Source organism: Pseudorasbora parva, chromosome 20, assembly GCF_024679245.1.
Source record: "Pseudorasbora parva isolate DD20220531a chromosome 20, ASM2467924v1, whole genome shotgun sequence".
Taxonomy (NCBI): domain Eukaryota; kingdom Metazoa; phylum Chordata; class Actinopteri; order Cypriniformes; family Gobionidae; genus Pseudorasbora; species Pseudorasbora parva.
The window spans coordinates 15737723-15757318 of record NC_090191.1 but is presented as its reverse complement, the minus strand read 5'-3'; the positions used below and the strand labels follow the sequence as shown (position 1 = coordinate 15757318).

The 19596-nt window shown below is 41.6% G+C and overlaps 2 protein-coding genes across 6 annotated transcripts in view; one reads left to right on the top strand and one right to left on the bottom strand.

Moving 5' to 3' along the window:
- Nucleotides 1–66: 66 nt before the first annotated feature.
- Nucleotides 67–19596, bottom strand: part of rab3ip (RAB3A interacting protein (rabin3)) — a 37296-nt gene continuing 17766 nt past the window's right edge. For 2 of the 5 annotated variants that reach the window (XM_067427228.1, XM_067427232.1), the window contains 8 exons: nucleotides 10248–10325; nucleotides 9372–9575; nucleotides 7716–7844; nucleotides 5891–6003; nucleotides 4321–4338; nucleotides 3992–4091; nucleotides 1739–1808; nucleotides 67–562 (listed from right to left, as the gene is read on the bottom strand). In XM_067427228.1, coding sequence (XP_067283329.1) covers nucleotides 480–562; nucleotides 1739–1808; nucleotides 3992–4091; nucleotides 4321–4338; nucleotides 5891–6003; nucleotides 7716–7844; nucleotides 9372–9575; nucleotides 10248–10325 — 795 coding nt within the window. In that variant the 3' untranslated portion in view covers nucleotides 67–479. The remainder of the gene's footprint in view (nucleotides 563–1738; nucleotides 1809–3991; nucleotides 4092–4320; nucleotides 4339–5890; nucleotides 6004–7715; nucleotides 7845–9371; nucleotides 9576–10247; nucleotides 10326–19596) is intronic. The other 3 variants (XM_067427229.1, XM_067427231.1, XM_067427230.1) reach the window with 3 other exon arrangements.
- Nucleotides 10623–15701, top strand: LOC137048897 (uncharacterized). The gene is made up of 2 exons (XM_067427233.1): nucleotides 10623–12169; nucleotides 15482–15701. The coding sequence occupies exons 1-2, from the start codon at nucleotides 11048–11050 to the stop codon at nucleotides 15482–15484; spliced, it is 1125 nt and encodes a 374-aa protein (XP_067283334.1). The 5' UTR covers nucleotides 10623–11047; the 3' UTR covers nucleotides 15485–15701.

The following is a 19596-nucleotide window of genomic DNA, read 5'->3' as shown; positions in this document are numbered from 1 at the left end:
CTTCACATGCTGTGACTCTGAGAGGTCACCGCTTCATGAGGACAAAAAACAGAGTTTATACTCCTCTGGAGGTGCAGAACTTTATTCAGGCTTCCAGAAAGGCACTAAAATCAAAATGAGGGAGGCTAGATGAGACTCATGAGGAAATACACGTGGTGGTCTGAGAGGATACAAACGGAACATTCCAGATACACAAACACAACAGCACACAGCTAGCTACACCACTGAACATTTCAATTTAAGAGAGGCTGAGACACTTTTATTTGAGTGCGTTTCATCCTTCATTGTACGGATTCTTCAGAGAGAACACAGCCTCCAGCTACAGTTCATGCTTTAGTGTCTCCTCGCCATTCTGCTTCAATAAATATGATGAGGGGTGGTGGTCCCTTGAAGCCACTCTGACAGGACTGGTAAACTCCATCATGTCAAGGAGAGGCCAGGTTAAGACGATGACGTTCCCAATACTGTCATGGCTCTGTTCACAGTTCGTCTTTGTAGAACCCCAACTTGGCGTTGGACATCTCCTTCCGTAGCTGCATGACCTCCCAGAACATCTGCTCTGCTTGGAAAAACACAGCAGCATGTACATGTTAGAGGGGAAACCTTTAAAAGAACAAGCGTCTGCTTCTGCACATTTACTTTCACCACTTGCTGCATTTACATTGACCCAAATAATCCGATGGTAATCGGACTAGTAGCACAGCTGGAATAAAAAAGTCACATGCAACCACATCAATCGAAATTAATTGGCCAAATACAATTTAAATTTCATTGCAAATGGGTGATTTAAACCTTTTTCTAATCCGTTTGATTAGGATTTGATCCGTTTAGACATTTAGGTTATATTTACACTTGCAATTCAGTTCTTTTGGTCTGGACCAAAAAAGAAAATTATACATTTAGTCCTGGTTAGTTCCTTTCACTGGAACTAAGGGTCCAAGCCCAACCCCTGAAAAACAACACCACACCATAATTTACCCATTGAAACCCATTCCTTGAAGCTCTTTACACACTGTTCTTGAGCTAATCTGAAGCCCACACAAAGTTTGGAGGTCTGTAGCTATTAAAGGGTTAGTTCACCCAAAAATGAAAATATGATGTTTATCTACTTACCCCCAGAGCATCCAATATGTAGGTGTGTTTGTTTCTTCAGTAGAACACAAATGAAGATTTTTAACGCCAACCATTGCTTATATAATGCACGTCAAAGGGGTCTGATTCGAATTCTACTGAAGAAACAAACACACCTGCATCTTAGATGCCCAGGGGGTAAGCAGATAAACATCAAATTTAAATTTTTGGGTTGAACTATACCTTTAACAACTAAAAGTTGGCAACTTCTGCACACTGTGCACCTCAGCACTACCACTTCATGGATGAGTTGTTGTTGTTCTCAATCGCTTCCATTTTTGTTATAATACCACTACTAGTTGACCATGGAATATTTAGTTAGTAGTCAGGAAATGGTGGACTTATTGCACTGGTGGCAACCTATCGGTACCACGCTTGAATTCACTGAGCTCCTGAGAGTGACCCATTCTTTCACAAATGTTTGTAGAAGCAGTCTGCATGCCTAGGTGCTTGATTTTATACACCTGTGGCCATGGAAGTGACTGGAAAGCCTGAATTCAATGATTTGGAGAGGTGTCCCAATACTTTTGGCAATATAGTGTATGTAGCTTTGAACCATGTTTATAACATTAACCAAGTCTATAAGACAGATAAATTATAAGCTTACCATCTTGTTGTTTGACTAGTCCTTGGAGGATGTAACGGATATAGGTGAAGAAGTTGCAGACAGATGTAATCTGAGGTAAGTAGAGAAGAAAAGCGAAAGTCATTCACATTCAAACCTCAGTACTACATATGAGAACAATGCGACGATACCATTGAAAAAAGCGTAAAAACGGAATACTAAAAAGTTAATTTATTAATTTTTAAATAATTTACAATATTTATCAAGACTGGATTATATAAAATTTACATAAATATTTTCCAAACAAGGATTAAATGAGTTCGTAGGCAGTTTTCTTTCTCAGTTACAAAGTTGTGGGCAGATTTGCCTGGTAATGTTTCCGCAGATTTTGCTTTCTGTTTGTATCTCTTGATACATTTATGAACCACTTGTCCTATGTTGTGAGGGTTGGTTCAAATGACGTGAGATGAGGATCTTTTTCCAAGCAGATGAAAATAAGAACAAAATAAACTCAGGAGAACTGGAGCACAGGATTACAGAAAACTAAACCATGTTTAAATAACATCAAGAATGGACAACAAACTCAAACTGAAAGATACACAGGCTCTGTCCACACGGAGATGCGTTTAGCTGTATACATACAAATTTTGTATCGTTATCAGCACTTTGTCCAGACAGATCTGGCGTTTTAGGAGCCTGAAACCAGTATTTTTTTAAACCGGGTCCCAGAGTGGATAAATCTGAAACCGACACCCTTGCATTTCATGTGTACAGCCAATCCATATATTTTGTGAAACGGTGATGTCATCACACCAAGTCCCGCATGGTAAAGACTATTAAGGATACAGCTACGGCCACTGGGCATGCGGACATCAATATTGCGTCATTTCATTTCTGTATTTGCATTATTGTAAGGGTAAGTTTAGGTTTGGGGTAGGTGTAGGCGTTAATTAAACAATCTGGTAAGTTTATTTATTGTTACTTTATTGTGAGATTTTGCATCACTTCTGACTGTTGCTGTACCCCTTCAAGTCACAACTCCTCTTCTCCTTTTTTAGTGTATTTCTGTGGCAGAATTACTGCACCACATACTGGTCTGGCATGTATACTACATCGTTTTGAGTCGGTTTCAGTGGTTTTGTGTGTACGGAGATATTCTTGAGACAAGGGGGGAAAAAGATTGGATAGGGAAAGCTCTGGCTTCGTGTGGATGTGGCCTAGATGATAGGTGAAACAAGGACCAGGGGAGAGAATCAATTACCAAATGAGTAACCATAGCAACAAATGAGCAGGGACTAAATAACTAAACACAAATAACTAAACTAAGCAGACCAAGGGGCTGTTTACACGACACCTAAAAACGTATACGTTTTGGCTAATCATGGCCTATTGGAAAAAGCCTGAAAACGCGAACTCTTAGAAACCGGTTTCAAGTTTTTAAAAACTATTCTATTATCGTCTCTGTGTAAACTACAAAAATGCAAATTTGTGAAAACCATGTCATGACGTGTATGCTTATTACGTGTTCATTATATAGGCACATACTTTTTCTTTGCAAAGTGACATCGCCAACTACTGGCCTGGCATGAATAATACAGAGGTCGTTTTCGCGGATTGGTGCGAACGGGAATTCATTTGATAATGTTTTTGCCTGTACGCGGTATACGCAAAACCTTTTAGTACATCGCTGTCGTGTACCCTAAATGTGACACATGAATCAGATATGAATTTACCCTCCAGAATGATAAACACCTTCCTCACCGCTGGCTTCACATTCAGGCGAAATGATTAATGGTAGTCTCTATTTTATCACTGAGGTTTCGTCTCTTGTCTGCATCAGTGTCCAGATGTGACTTCATGTCAGTTTTCATCATTAGAGCCTTTAATCTAGTCACTTTCTCAGAGGGCAAATCTGCTGAAGTGTATGTAGATTTCACGGTTTCTTTGCCATTCTCACAGTAATTTTTTGCAATTGCTCTTTTTCCCACTTGCTCAATTTGGTAGAATGGTCTGAAGTCAAATACATTTGACTTTGATATTCAAAACATTCCTGCTATAACTACAGAAATATAAATATGCCTTAATTTGAACATTCAAAATAATAATAGATACATAACATCTGAACACCTATCTAGGCAAGCATTAATATTTCACTAAACCCCAAGATGTATTTCTTCAATAATTTCGACAGAAATGCTGTGAAGTCTTTCCACCTTATTTTTAATGCAAGACTTGGAGCCGCTATTGTGTAATTGAAATGTGTCTTGGATAACAAGTCAAAAAGGCAATACTCACCCGATAACGGCAGAACGGCGACACATAGTAATAGTTGCTGGAATCGCCAAATTTGATTCTGTGCTTGCAGGTTTTGGTTTGACCACACAGGGCACATTTCCTACACAGCAGGAAAGAGATGGAAAGCAATTAGAAATATATTACAGCACAAATTTTATGGACATCTGAGGAGGGATTTACGACTAAAACACCTGGGTGAGTAACTAAATGAAGCACACACAAACAGTTCTGAGGCACAACTCCCTGAAACACAGACACAAGGGAAATCAGGATATAGGGCGGCACGGGCCAGATCAGAAGGACTGAGGGTCCGATCAAAATTCACTTACACAAGAGTCTGTGCCATCCTGCCACAGGAAAAGCCCATCAGAAAAAGAACAAAACCAAACAAAGAGCACAAATACAGAAAAAAAGATTGATGAATGAAAGTCATGCAGACAGACATGAAATAAAAAATAGCAACATTAGAGAAATTGCGTTCAGATACATATCTCATAAAAAGTTTTTGGCTAAATGTAAATGAATTTATAACGGAGAGAGTATATTTAACATGCAAGTTTTTTGTTTTGTTTTATAAATTACAAAATTTACACCTGATCAAAAGCTCTTCATACGCGTTTCCTCGTGCAGTATCAGTATCTGTGGGTTTTTTGTCATTGTGTAGCTTTTGGTGAAGCTGCCCACTGTTCATGAAAGGTTTGCGGTTTACAGCAGGTTCTTCCTTTAAGTTATTGTACTGTCTTGATGAATATACATTAATCTGCTCTGCTTCTTCGGGGTTGTAGTGCATTAAAAAATAATTACCTTAAAAAAAAAAATACTATCTAATTTCCTCATTTTTTAGAAAGGCTAAATGTCTTGAATGAGCACAGTGAATATGGTAACTGTCACTATTAAATAAAAATGGAAAATTCATTTTTTAAAGAATATTGCAAGGTTTATTATAAATTATTTATCCGTGCACATAATTTTTTAGTTTCTTATGATGTGTTTACTGGTGTGAGGGTGGGACAAACTCACATGACATCACAAGGGTAATTACACAAATTATTAAATATTAATTAACTACATGTACTTAAAAATGTAGTATTATTACCTCAGTAAGTACATCTAATGTGTAACTAGGTCACATAAAAACAAAGTGTAACACGATAAATTAGTTTACAAATAAAAGGCAACTATTAAAGTCTGTGTAAAGGCAATTCAGAGATTTGTTTCTAAACACATTATAAATGGAAGAAATGTATTGCTGAAAACACATTACAAAGACTGTAAACTATGAGTACTGAATTGTGGAGTTAAACCGTTACTATGTTTGAGTTCAAGATTTTTTGGGCGGTCCAGAAATCATGGCTTGAGTCACTGAGAATATGGTTTGTCAGCTCAATTGCGAGTTACTGTCATTACTGTTATTTTAGTTACTACAGCCTACAGTTTGCTAGCTAGCTATGCCTTCGTCACGTAAATGCATATTAGGCCTACCTGGTTGCGATAATTTACAAAGCAGCTATCCTTATTTAAGTTTCCTAAAAACGATGATATCAAGAAGAGGTGGATTAATTTTGTGAAGAGCCACCTTGATGGAGAGCTGAGGATCACCACCAATACCCGCCTCTGCAGTGGACATTTTACACCGGATAGATTTACAAACTTTCATCGGAGACTGGGATTCACTGATAATCCACTGTTACTGGTAAATGGGGCCGAACCGAGAACACATATTTAATATTGTCTTTACAAGGACTTTAATCTAATTCTTAGTTATATTTGATGCCATTATTACATTCGCTGGATATTTGCATGATATATGGCTCATATTAGGAGTGTTGTGGATTTATAAAACTACTTCCTCCAAAGAATAATGGAGCGACAGGCCTCGTGTCAAGTGAAGTCACTCACTTAGGTCCTCCGCACTCGACGGCAGACGCTTTGACCACCGGCAGCGGCTGGAATCCCACCGGCTCCACGCTGAGTGTGTTCTGCTCCACCGCCTCCAGGATCGCCGATCCAAGCTGCAGATCGCACAAACTATTCATTAGCCACACACAAAAAATTTTCCTAAACTGCCCTGTCTCTTTCAAAATGTAGTTGGAAGTCTGATTAAATTTTTCTTTTTTGTTTGTAAAATTGTCTTTGGTTGTTTACATGAGCCATTTTAAAAAACTGGTTTAATAATTTATGATTTTAATGGTTCACTGATTCATTCGAATATTTAACCATCAGTTAATCCCTTACTCCATTAAAAGGAGTCCAAAAAAGATTTGTGCAATGAATTAAATTGAGTTAAATGAGTTAAATAATGTTAAAGGGGTGTTTTTTTTCTAGGCTTGGTTGTGTTTATGGGAAGCAGTATAACATATTTTAATTTAAAATAATAATAATTTAAACACTGTATTTTTCTTATATTTGACCTTTATTCCACACAGCTGTCTCCACTGTCCTTTGAACAGTTTGCTTCCTGCTTCTATGAAGCCCATCCCTCCGAGAAAGGCAATGGTCTTAGATTGGTTAGATATCCAAATGTAGTTTCATGTATTTTTATTGGCTGAAGTGCCAAGCACAGGTTGTCCGGAAACGCCACGCCCCTTACCATTACGGGCAGAAGTCACATCTGCGGTGACTAGCAAGGGTTTATGATGTCACCAACCTGGAAAGAAGCTTGTTGTAGTCCAAACCGGCCGTTTTTGTGGTCAATAAACTGCCATAATTTTAAAAGACAATATCTCCGTTTGCATTGAACTTTCAGCGCTGTAACTTTGCAGATACACTCAAGCAGCAACATTACACACTTGCTAAAGTTAAAAAAGTGAAATCGCATGCAACCACCCCTTTAAAGCTACACTATATATTTTTTCGCCACTAGGGGTCGCTAACCTCTTCAAAAGGAAACACTGAAAAAAATGAAAACAAAGGCGTAGCTTGATGAATGAGCATGGAATCATGGAACTTGTCATCATACAGATGGATCTAATAATGTTAATGGGGAAATAATGTTTATGGATGAGTGAATCCATTCATGTTTTTTAAAGCAGGATGTGAAAACTAATAACACGCAGATATGCAGTCGACCACGTCTGTTGCCATGGTTTCTACGGCAGTAAAAGTGGAAACCAAAGGTAACGCGGACATGACGCCATTGACAGGCGACTCCGTCACACATCCCGGTTCCTTGGTTAAAATCGTAATTTTCTCATGATTTACAAATAGTTGGAAACATTTGGGATATTGTAACTCAACTAAACAAAATATATAACACTGGTCTTGTGGTTTTTGGATACTTTACTGCAAAAATCTTACATATTGTGTCTCTGATGTATTGGAGACCTGTGTGAGTATGGCCGCATATGTGTCAACATCAAAAGTTTGAACCCATTTCAAACCTAAGCGCTGTTATTTACTTTTCCATTAGTTACATGCAGTGTACTTCACTACTTTTTTAAATTAGGTAGCTTAACTGAAATGAATTACTTCACAATATAGACAGCATGTAGCTTTATAAACTACAGTTTCATATAGCTGACATTTTTAGCAATTCATGACTAGATTTAACCGCCAGAGAGCAGCTGTAGATCCGTCATGTGCCCAGATTCTCAACCATTAGCTGAGCTGCCATGATTGTTTAGTTAATTACAGCTAATCATTTACAGACACTAATGTCCATAAAATAATAACAGTTGAAGGAGGTGCTCATAAGTCCTACAGAAGGATGACAGCAGAAGCATACCTCGCTTTTAGAAAACGTCAGACATGGGTAGATGTCTTCTCTGTAAATGCGCTCGAGGAAGGAGCAGCTTCTTTCCAGGTTCGGCTCCTCTTTCCACGCTTTGAACTCAGTGAAGAGCAGTGAATCCACCTAACAAATGCCAAAAACACATATATACCATTTAATATCTACCATTATAACGACTCTTATAGCCTATTACAGAATGCTGGATGAGAGGAAGATGATCAGCGAACTTTGAAGTAAGTTTCAGACTGTGCTTCACACAGCTTTATTATATTGTGTAGTCACACTTGACTTTGATTATATGGAAAACAAAGCCAGTATGTAATATTTAAATATCTTCTTTTCTGTTCCACAGAAGAAAGTAAGTCATTTCCCAAAGAACTGTTAGCCAACCTTGAGCTTAAGTTCCCAAAATCATAGTTCCAATGAACATTTGCACACAAAAAAATGCAAAATTGTGTGGTTGAAGTACAGGTCTCAACCTGTGGTTGGAAGTTTGTTAATATGATGTGCACAAAATTAATAAATAATTAATATTAAAAGTAAAGCAATATATTCTATACATCAAATCTTAACTGCTTGATTGTTCATATCATTGCAAAATATAACTATATTATTATCACCCAGCTCTTTATATAAAGATGGATAAGTATGTCCAACTTTATTTGCATACATACTGTATATTATGTGTAGGGTTAGGGTAATAGCATGTTTTAGTTGACTTGACTTCAATTGACTTGACTACTTTTCATTGTTTAAGCATGCCATGGCGTAACCTTCTCAAAAATGTTTAGTCTTGACCCTTTAATTTTGAACACTTATTAGTTGTTTCTAAATTAACTGTCATATCTAATATCTTGGATAATGCTTTTCTATCCTCAGCTCCTCTCATTTAAAAAAAAAAAAATTACACATTTCAGTCTTGTTTTCCATATATGCGCTACCAATAGTTTCTATTTGTCAAAAACACAATGCCGCTTATCATTGTAATGGAGCTTATCATTGTAATGCTGACGACACACAACTATCTTCCTTTGAAGGCCAATGGTAGTTCTGCATTGACCTTCTTGCTGGATTGTTTGAGTGACATCAAAACGTGGATAGCTTGTAAATCAAGCTAAAACTGAAGCAGTGTTTGGAACTATCAGTTCAACCAAACATATAATTAATAATCTATCTAATATAATCTATAATCTATCTAATCCCCTTCATTTCTAATTAAAAAAAATATATTTTAATGAAACCTTAGAGATGCTGTCCCTCCATTGAAAGTCTATTCCAGCAAAACTTACTTCAGAAAGTTCATAAAATATATTGTTAAAGTAATTTATAAGGGGGGAAAAAATAAAATATATATATATATTTTTTTATGTGCTATAGAAATAATTGTGAATGACTGGATGTAATTAAGCGATTAGTTCATAAATTGGACAGTATGTTTGCTTTAGCATGCAGTCCGAAAAGACATTTGAAAATGTAGGTTCTCACCTACTTTTGTAGGTTTTTGTAGGTTCTCACCTACATATCAACTTGACAGATAAAAATATATGTTGATGCTTGTGATTAATAAAAAAAAATCATGGTTGACATGGGAAACGTATATGAATGGGAGAGTGTTGCTAAACACACAAACATACACAAGCAGATACAGACCTCTTTACACTCACGTACAATGGGCTGCGTTACTGCAACCTCCTGCTGGCTGCCCAACATGGCGCTGCTCGTGCTCTTGTTGCGAGTGTGGCCTTTCTTAAAAGGGGCTTTGGGTCCGGGGGGCATTTCCATACAGGGGGACGTGGGAGAGGTTGACAGGACCAGAGTCTTCAGAGCAGCCACCTCAGCCTGCAGAACATCGATCTGAACCCAGGAGAAAGAGAAGGACTTGTTAGATTACAAATTTGAGAGGGGTTTAATTTAAAGTATTTACAAAATATCACAAAGTATATCACAAAAAGGTCATCCCCACAGAACATGCTTTGCATTTAAAAATGTTAGACGAAGGCCTAGACGTGTGTGTTCACATATGGTACATCTAGTCATATTTATAATGTTGTTTATTTCTAACTCAAGTATTTCCAAATGTGAAACTGAGTTATGTTCAATGCGTTAAATTCAATGTGATTTCATTTTCCAAGCAAGTCACTAGATTATCAAAAAACAGACATTATTAAATGACCAATGTAATATATACAAGCTCTTGGGGTTAAATTTACTGCAACAATAACTACATAGTCAAATTTTTGACAGTACAGTATATTTTACAATTAAAATCAGACTGATATTAGATTTTACCTTTTAATGCTAGAGAACGTTGGAGCACTTAAACTGCAGTTTAAGTTCAGTCATACTTTGAGCCATTTTCTGACCAATTTTAACAGTTTAGTGAGATGTTAATTAAGCATTGTTTCTTTTCTGTCACTGTGTCACTGTGAGTTCACTGTGTCATTTAGCTCATTGATTTGCAGTCATGTAAAAAAAAGTGCTGTCTTGACATTTAGCCATAATAAAATTCATGTCAGCATAACTCACCTTTCCCAGCGCCTCCTTCAGCTGTTTTTCCGCAGTGGCCTGCTTCAGGTTTGCCTCGTGCACCATCTTATGAGCCTCCTGTTTAGAACGTCACAGATCAAACTCAAACTCGTCTCTGTGAAAAACCTACATCAAGAGACACCTCTACCACAACAGACCAGATCAGAAGCACCTCGCAGAACAGCGCTAGAGGACAAGGACACTCAAGGACTCTGACTAACAGAAACAAAGGAAAACAGAAAGAAGGACATGAAAAAGGAAATGGATGAGGAAAGTATGGAATGCATAACAGAGGAGCGGGTTACCTAATCACTCAGCACATCTGTATTCATATGGTATAAAGATCTACATAATGTAGGTATGTCATATGGTGACTGTGGCAAGGGGGGCGTGGTTCAGCGAGGTCTGCAGCGGGAGAGAGAGCCGCGGGACAAGCGGTACGTGAGTGGGTTGGAAGCAGATTAATAACACCTGTCTCTTGTTCTAGTAATGAGCGCGGAGAGGGGATAAAACATCAGTGGAACCGGAGATCGAGGAGAGAGAGAGCCCGGACGGTTGATGCCAAACCCCCCTTACAGAGACTGAGTTACCGGAAGCCGGAAGTGCCGACCCGGAAGTGACTGAGCGATCGTTGTTCATTGAGATACCACACCACAGTGTGTGTTGGCAAAGATATTGAGTTTAATAAAGATACAGCATCAACCGTCCAGCCGACCCCTTGTCCTCTTCCTTCCTTATCATATCGAACTTTGCTACAGTGGTGCCGAAACCCGGGAAGGAAGTAGGACCGCGCCGCCGCCATGACTACTCCAACGCCCTCCGCCACGCCGTTTGCGGACATTATCACCTCTCTCGCGGCCCTCCACCAGAATCAACATCAGGCCATGCTGGAGCTGCGGGCGGACCAGGAGCGTCGATTCGAGGCCATCGTCCGCGGCCAGCAAGAGGACCGCGAGAGGTTCCGGAGCTGGATAGACCGGGAGGTTCACACCGAAGCCGCCGGGCTCGCCAGCGCACCGGTCCACGTGCCCCTACACAAGATGGGGCCACAGGACGATCCCGAGGCCTTCATAGACCTTTTTCAGAAAGCGGCGGAGGCCTGCGGGTGGCCCCGGGCACAGTGGCCGGTGCGCCTTATTCCATTGCTCAGCGGAGAAGCCCAGGCGGCCGCCCAACAACTGCCGGTGGCGAACCTCCTGGATTACGACGATCTGAAGAGGGCCATCATTCAGCGGGTCGGTCGGACCCCCGAACAACACCGTCAGCGTTTCCGCTCGCTTGAGTGGGGGGAGACCGGCCGGCCCTTCGCGATGGCCCACCAGCTCCGGGACGCCTGCCGCAAATGGCTATTGGCCGGTGGAAGCGACGTGGACCACATCGTCGATCTGGTGGTACTGGAAATGTTCATCGCTCGGCTTCCCAAGAAGACCGCCGAGTGGGTCCAGTGCCACCGGCCCACGTCGCTGACGACGGCCATCAACCTGGCGGAGGACCATCTGGTGGCGTGCCCAGGGGTCGGCGAACCCCGTTTAACTTCTCCCTCTTTCTCTCCCCCCTCTGTCTCTCCTTCTCCTCCTGTCCCTCTCCCTAGGTCCCGCCCTCCAGGGCCCCCTCGTATTCCCCCCAGAGGTCGGGGTGGAATGGGCCCAGGGCAATACGGGAGTTCGAGGGCCCCGCCCAGGGGGGCGGGGCTGCTGGGGTCGGGCGGGGATATCGGTTCCGGTTTCACCCCCCCTCCGCGCTCATATTCCAACCCACTCCCCGCCGCAGGGGCGGCGGGCAGGCCTGGGCTGGCCTGCTGGCGGTGCGGTGACCCGGACCATTTTGTGGACCGATGTCCAATGATGGATATCGGGACAATGATCCGGGTCCCGGACGTCCAGCGGACCACCCCTGATCAAGCAGGAGAGTACCAAGTTCCTGTGAGTATCAAGGGGGGTACATATCAGGCCTTGGTGGATTCAGGATGTAACCAAACCTCGATCCATCAAAGCCTGATGCAGCCTGGGGCATTGGATACAAGCCGCATGGTTAAGGTGCGGTGTGTGCACGGGGATGTGGTGGAATATCCGCTTGTACCAGTCACGATTCAGTTCAGGGGAGAAAATCATAGTGTTGAGGTGGCGGTTAGTCCCCACCTCCGGCATCCGCTAATTCTGGGGACGAATTGGCCCGCCTTTCCGGCGTTATTGGGGTCGATATGCGCGGATGCCGCTTGGGGGAGCCAGGCTAGGAACGGGGCGGTGCGGGTGCAGGTTGGCGAGACTGATACGGGGCCCTCGGAAACGGCTTCAGAGGAACCGAGCGGGGTCGAGAGACTGATTCTCTCGGACCGCGATGACTTTCCTCTGGAGCAGTCTCAGGACGATACCCTAAAACATGCTTTCCAACAGGTCCGCACTATCGACGGTCAGTCCCTTCAACCCGCCCTGCCCGTCACGTATCCTTATTTTGCCATAATTAAGGACAGGTTGTATCGAGTGACCCAAGACGCTCAGACAAAGGTAGATACAACCCAGTTGTTAGTACCAAAGAGCCGCCGGGAAATGCTTTTCCAGGCGGCTCATTCTAACCCAATGGCGGGCCACCTGGGACAGGCGGCCACGCTGAATCGTTTAATGACCCGATTTTTTTGGCCAGGCATTCACGACAATGTGCGCAGGTGGTGCGCGTCTTGTCCTGAATGTCAGTTGGTGAATCCACTGGCCTCCCCAAAAGCGCCATTGCGCCCCCTTCCATTAATGCAGGTCCCCTTCGAGAGAATTGCGATGGACCTCATCGGGCCATTAGAGCGATCCGCACGCGGACATCGTTTTGCGCTAGTTATCGTGGACTACGCAACGCGATATCCGGAAGCAGTGGCTCTCCGCAACATCTCGGCGAAGAGTGTTGCGGACGCACTGTTTCGTTTAATCTCCCGAGTGGGGATTCCGAAGGAAATCCTCACTGATCAAGGCACGGCGTTTATGTCACGCACGCTAAGCGAATTATACGGGTTATTGGGCATCAAATCGATTCGGACAAGCGTCTATCACCCACAAACAGACGGCTTGGTCGAACGATTTAATCGCACTCTTAAATCCATGATCCGTAAATTCGTACAGGAAGACGCCAAAAATTGGGATCGGTGGTTAGAACCCCTCTTATTCGCTGTGCGGGAGGTCCCACAAGCCTCCACGGGGTTTTCCCCCTTCGAGCTTCTCTACGGACGACAGCCCCGGGGGGTGCTGGACGTCCTACGAGAAACTTGGGAGGAGGGACCTTCTTTGGCCAAAAACGAAATTCAATATGTGCTGGACTTGCGAACAAAACTCCACACCTTGGGGCGGCTATCTAGGGAGAATTTGTTGCAAGCCCAGGACCGCCAAAGCCGGTCGTATAACAGGGGTACGAGACTACGCAAATTTACACCGGGAGAGAAAGTGCTCGTATTACTCCCTACATCGAGCTCTAAATTAATGTCGAAGTGGCAGGGGCCGTTTGAGGTCGCACGACAGGTGGGAGACCTCGATTATGAAGTGATACGGTCCGATAGGAACGGGGCACGGCAAATTTATCACCTCAACCTCCTGAAAAAATGGAATGAGGTGGAATCAGTGTTGTTGGCGACGGTGATCGGGGGAGAGGATGATCTCGGGCCAGAGGCGAGCATCAAAGCACAATCGGTCGCATTGGCCCCTGGGGGAGATCACCTCTCACCGTCCCAACTCACTGATCTCTCAAAGCTACAGGCGGAATTCGCCGACGTGTTCTCGCCCCTACCGGGACGTACCGACTTAATTCAGCACCATATCGAGACCGAGCCGGGCGTGGTAGTTCGCAGCCGGCCGTATCGCTTACCTGAACACAAGAAAAAAGTAGTTCAGGAAGAATTAGGGGCAATGCTCGATATGGGAGTAATAGAGGAGTCCAACAGTGACTGGGCGAGCCCGATCGTTTTAGTTCCTAAAACCGACGGCTCGGTCAGGTTCTGTGTGGACTACCGCAAGGTGAACGCAGTGTCGAAATTCGACGCGTATCCAATGCCGCGGGTTGACGAGTTGCTTGATCGGCTGGGCACGGCTCGATTTTATTCGACATTGGACTTAACGAAGGGCTATTGGCAGATCCCCTTGTCTCCATTGTCCAAAGAAAAGACGGCCTTCACCACGCCGTTCGGATTGCACCAATTCGTCACGCTTCCCTTCGGCTTGTTCGGGGCACCCGCTACCTTTCAGCGACTCATGGACAGGATTTTGCGTCCCCATGCCGCATATGCTGCTGCCTACCTGGACGATATCGTGATTTACAGTCACGATTGGCAGCGGCATATGCAGCATGTCCGGGCGGTCTTGAGGTCGTTGAGGGGAGCGGGGCTCACGGCCAACCCGAAGAAGTGTGCAATTGGGCGGGTGGAGGTAAGGTATCTGGGCTTCCACTTGGGTCATGGGCAGGTGCGTCCCCAAATTGATAAGACCGCCGCAATTGCAACCTGTCCGAGGCCCAAGACCAAAAAGGAGGTAAGGCAGTTCTTGGGGCTGGCGGGATATTATAGACGGTTTATTCCAAATTATTCGGACCTCACCAGCCCTCTGACTGACCTTACTAAAAAGGGGCTACCAGATACGGTCCAATGGACGGAGCCGTGCCAGCAGGCCTTCACCCGAGTTAAGGCTGCTCTATGTGGCGGGCCGCTGTTACACTCCCCTGACTTTTCTCTCCCTTTTCTGTTGCAGACTGACGCGTCGGACAGGGGGCTGGGCGCAGTCCTGGCCCAGGAGGTGGAGGGGGGAGAGCGGCCGGTGCTGTACATTAGCCGTAAGCTCTCGAAGAGAGAGGCTAAGTACAGCACCATCGAAAAAGAGTGCCTTGCCATCAGGTGGGCCGTTCTCACCCTCCGCTACTACCTTCTGGGGCGGGAGTTCACCCTCTGTTCGGACCACGCTCCTCTCCAATGGCTCCACCGCATGAAGGATACCAACGCGCGGATCACTCGTTGGTATCTAGCTCTTCAGCCTTTTAAGTTCCAGGTGGTCCACAGGCCGGGTGCTCAGATGGCTGTGGCCGACTTCCTCTCCAGAAATGGGGGGGGGGGGGGCTGCAGGCCGGACGGCTCCCCGGCCTGAGTCGGGCGGTGGGGGTATGTGGCAAGGGGGGCGTGGTTCAGCGAGGTCTGCAGCGGGAGAGAGAGCCGCGGGACAAGCGGTACGTGAGTGGGTTGGAAGCAGATTAATAACACCTGTCTCTTGTTCTAGTAATGAGCGCGGAGAGGGGATAAAACATCAGTGGAACCGGAGATCGAGGAGAGAGAGAGCCCGGACGGTTGATGCCAAACCCCCCTTACAGAGACTGAGTTACCGGAAGCCGGAAGTGCCGACCCGGAAGTGACTGAGCGATCGTTGTTCATTGAGATACCACACCACAGTGTGTGTTGGCAAAGATATTGAGTTTAATAAAGATACAGCATCAACCGTCCAGCCGACCCCTTGTCCTCTTCCTTCCTTATCATATCGAACTTTGCTACAGTGACCCTGTCCACATAATTCGAGGAACATCGTATTTGGAGTTGGGCAATTCAGTATGATTCTTAAATAACTTAGGAAATAAGGCTGGGTTTTGAAATGTGTTTCACAATTTGATCACAAAGATCTCAATTAAATTCGATCCTGATCTCGATTTGATACAAATTAATTTGGAAATGACTATATATATATATATATATATATACATACATACACACACACACACACACACACACACACACACACACACACACACACACACACACGTGAAATGCTTGCAGAATCTGTGAAAATGTGAATAATTTTAACAAAATAAAAGAGATAATACAAAATGCATTCATTTTTTATTTTATGCTGTCCTGAATTAGATTATTTGTTTTGCATATACCGGTAGTCTACAAGACAAAGAAATAGCTAAATTTAATAAAAATGACCCCATTCAAAAGTTTATGAACCATTGATTCTTAATACTGTGAACACTTTTTAACAATTTTTTTCTCATTTTGTTCAAATTGTTTTCCATTTAGTACTACAGTTCGGAAGCACAGGAAGATATTTAAATGTTTCCCGGAAGACAAATTAACTACAATTTCTTCATCTCATCAATGTTTCAACTTCTTGTAAAAGTAGTGTTTGAGTCCCTCAATTGTACTCTGTAAGATTTTGAGATTCTACTTTTCACACTGGTCACTGCCGGGAAGGGTTCATATATGCAAAAGATGCTGGAAAACTGAAGATTTTGCAAGACCTGGCAGGTTTTTCTGAAGAACATTGGGCAGTTTAACTGCTCAGGACAAAAAAGGGATAAACCCTCACAACCCCACCCCACCAAAAAAAACAGCTATGGATCACCCAGGGAACGACAAACAGTATTAAGAATCAATGGTTCACAAATTTTTGAACGGCGGAATTTAAATGAATTCAGCTATTTATTTGATTGCTTGTGGACTATATGTAAACATATTTAATATAAAATATCTTATTCAGGACAGTTCTAAATAAAGAATAAAAATATATATTTTTTAATTATTCACATTTTCACAGATTCTGCAAGCATTTAACTTTTTTTTCTTGCAACTGTGTATATAAAGAGTTAAAATCAAGGAAATCAATATTTTCAGCCCAATCCTATTTAGAAATATGACCCATGAGTCATGACCACAAAACCAGTCATAAATTGCACAGGTATATTTGTGGCAATAGGGTCAAAATTATCCATTTTTCTTTTATGCTAAAAAATCATTAGGATATTAAGTAAATATCATGTTCCATTAAGATATTTAGTACCGTAAAAAAAAAAAAAAGTATTACTATTAGCATTAGGCCTTGCTAAGGAATTAATTTGGACAAGTTTAAAGGCAATTCTTTTTCAATATTTTGAGTTGTATCTCTGCCAAATATTGTCCTAACAATATCTTAACAAACCATACATCAATGAAAAGCTTATTTATGATGTAAACATTTTATTTATGATTTTAAAAAAATGGACCCTTATGACAAGGTCTGTGGTCCAGGGTCACAAATATCCATTTTACTCAAAATGACCCCTCATGCATTTATGATAAATAGTATAATTTATACACCGGATTGGAACATCAGACAAAACTCAACTGTGCTTTATTCTACAGCTCATATACGTAACTCTGAATGACACAACAGTTTGTTCGGTTGAACTTTAGTTTTATTTTATAAACAGCTAAAGCAATGTGAAGTGGACTAACATCTACCATACTGTAGTTTTAATAGCACCCTAAAAGCAAATGATGCAGTAAAACATGTTGCAATAGTTTCAGCCAGATAACAATCTTAATGTCAATTTCTAGGTTTGTAATGAAAGCTTGTCAAAAGCTGACTTGATGTGAACTGCTTTACAACCCTTATAGCACACACAGGTTTCAGGCGTATTCAATGGGTGTGTTTTTATGGATGATCTAATACAGTGGTTCTCAACCTTTTTTCAGTGACGTCCCTATATTATTATTAACACTAATTGTATTTTTGGTCTGGATTTAATACAATAAAATACATTTTAAAAGACTATAAAAACAGTTAAGCTAGCCATTGTAAATAAGCAATTTAAAACAATATTGTAACAAGACTTAACAAAAACACATTACAAAAATAAAACAAATATGATAAATAAAACTATTCAATAATATTTTAATATTTTATAATTGTATTTAAAGTTATACTATATAAATTACTGTTTTTACTTCAAAAGTTTTGTTACGTTTATGCTTGAAAATAATAGTAATGCTTACTATCTTACTATACTAATTCTTACTATTGGTCATGTTATTATGCATTTTAGGCTTATTTTAAGCAGAAAGTATATGTATTCTGCACATGTATTGTTTTTAAGTGTAATTGTTTTGGGGGGTTTTATATTTAAGTTATATTTCAGAGGTATGGTGATCATTGCGTTGTGACTGCGGAACTTTTGGGGCAAAACAATACCGCACCTTTTTGAGGCTCTGTTATTAAGCACATACAAACAATATTACTTTACATTAAAAACCAATAGTTAGTATGTTACTACCTTGAAAGCGAAAACGAGGTTTCGTTTGATATTTGACGATAATGACGCTGCTCTCGATGTTCTTCATGAAGTAGAAGCGGTGTGCGCGACAAAGTAGCGTCAGCGTAGCTTACAGCGCCATCTGCTGGTGAAAATAATCACTAAACTCTTGCTCCTAAAACCAGCGGCTGCTGTATGATGTTGGTTTGCGCACTTTTTTCCCAATATATCTGCGGGTTGTTCGGAATGAGCTGTAAAACGGGGACATTTGCGAGGACAGCTCCATTCGGGGACAGAACATAAAAAAACAGGACTGTCCCCAGGAAACGAGACGTCTGGTCACCTTATTGTTGATCCAAGTGATTGACAGGTTCTGGGTTTTTAGGATAATGAAATTGTCATTTTATGACAAATTCATTTTATGAACTTATATTTATACTTATATTTTCCTGAAATATTTATGAAATAATTATTTTTAAAGGATTTTTGCATGGATGTTACATTTTAAATATATGTAGGCTATATTTTAAAATCTCACGTACCCCCTGGAGTGCCTTCACGTACCCCCAGGGGTACGCGTACCCCTATTTGAGAACCACTGATCTAATATATGGGGCTCTTGCTACACTAGTTTTTAAAAGTTCCCTGTCAGATGTTAACTGTCTGGAGATTATGTTTATGACTGTGACTGTGCTTATTTTAAAATATTTATCATTTGTACACAAATATGACGCATTTGGCTTCCTTAGTGGGTGACTTAATATTCAGCAATATTATTGATTTGACTGCATTGACACTATTGGACGAGTACTGAACGGAGCTGGATGATGACATCACTGTTTTCTACAGAGCTGCTTTATAGGTGAACTGAACTCATTCCATAATCAATGGACTTTACACAGTTATTGAACGGAACTGAATCGACACTGAATGGATTTCAGTTTAACAATGTCTTTTGTCAATGTCTATTGTCTTTTTATGGCTGGTTAACAGCAGAATTGAACTCTGTTTGCATCATTGATTATTTTTCTGTTAATGTTATCACTTTGAAACAATCTGTATTGTATAAAGCACTATGTAAATTAAGGTGACTTGACATTTAAAACATGTGCGATATACTGGATTAAATATTGGTATTATTTATATCTGATGGCAATATCAGAATGGCAACAGATATAGGCTGTTTGTGAATCCTCTTTTTTTTTCAGAATTTAAAACTCTAATGTTCACGAACATATTCATGTGACAATAATTATGTAATTAGGACTTTTAATAAATATACACTACCAGCCAAATATTGGGGGTCAGCAAGATCAGTTTGAAAGAAGAG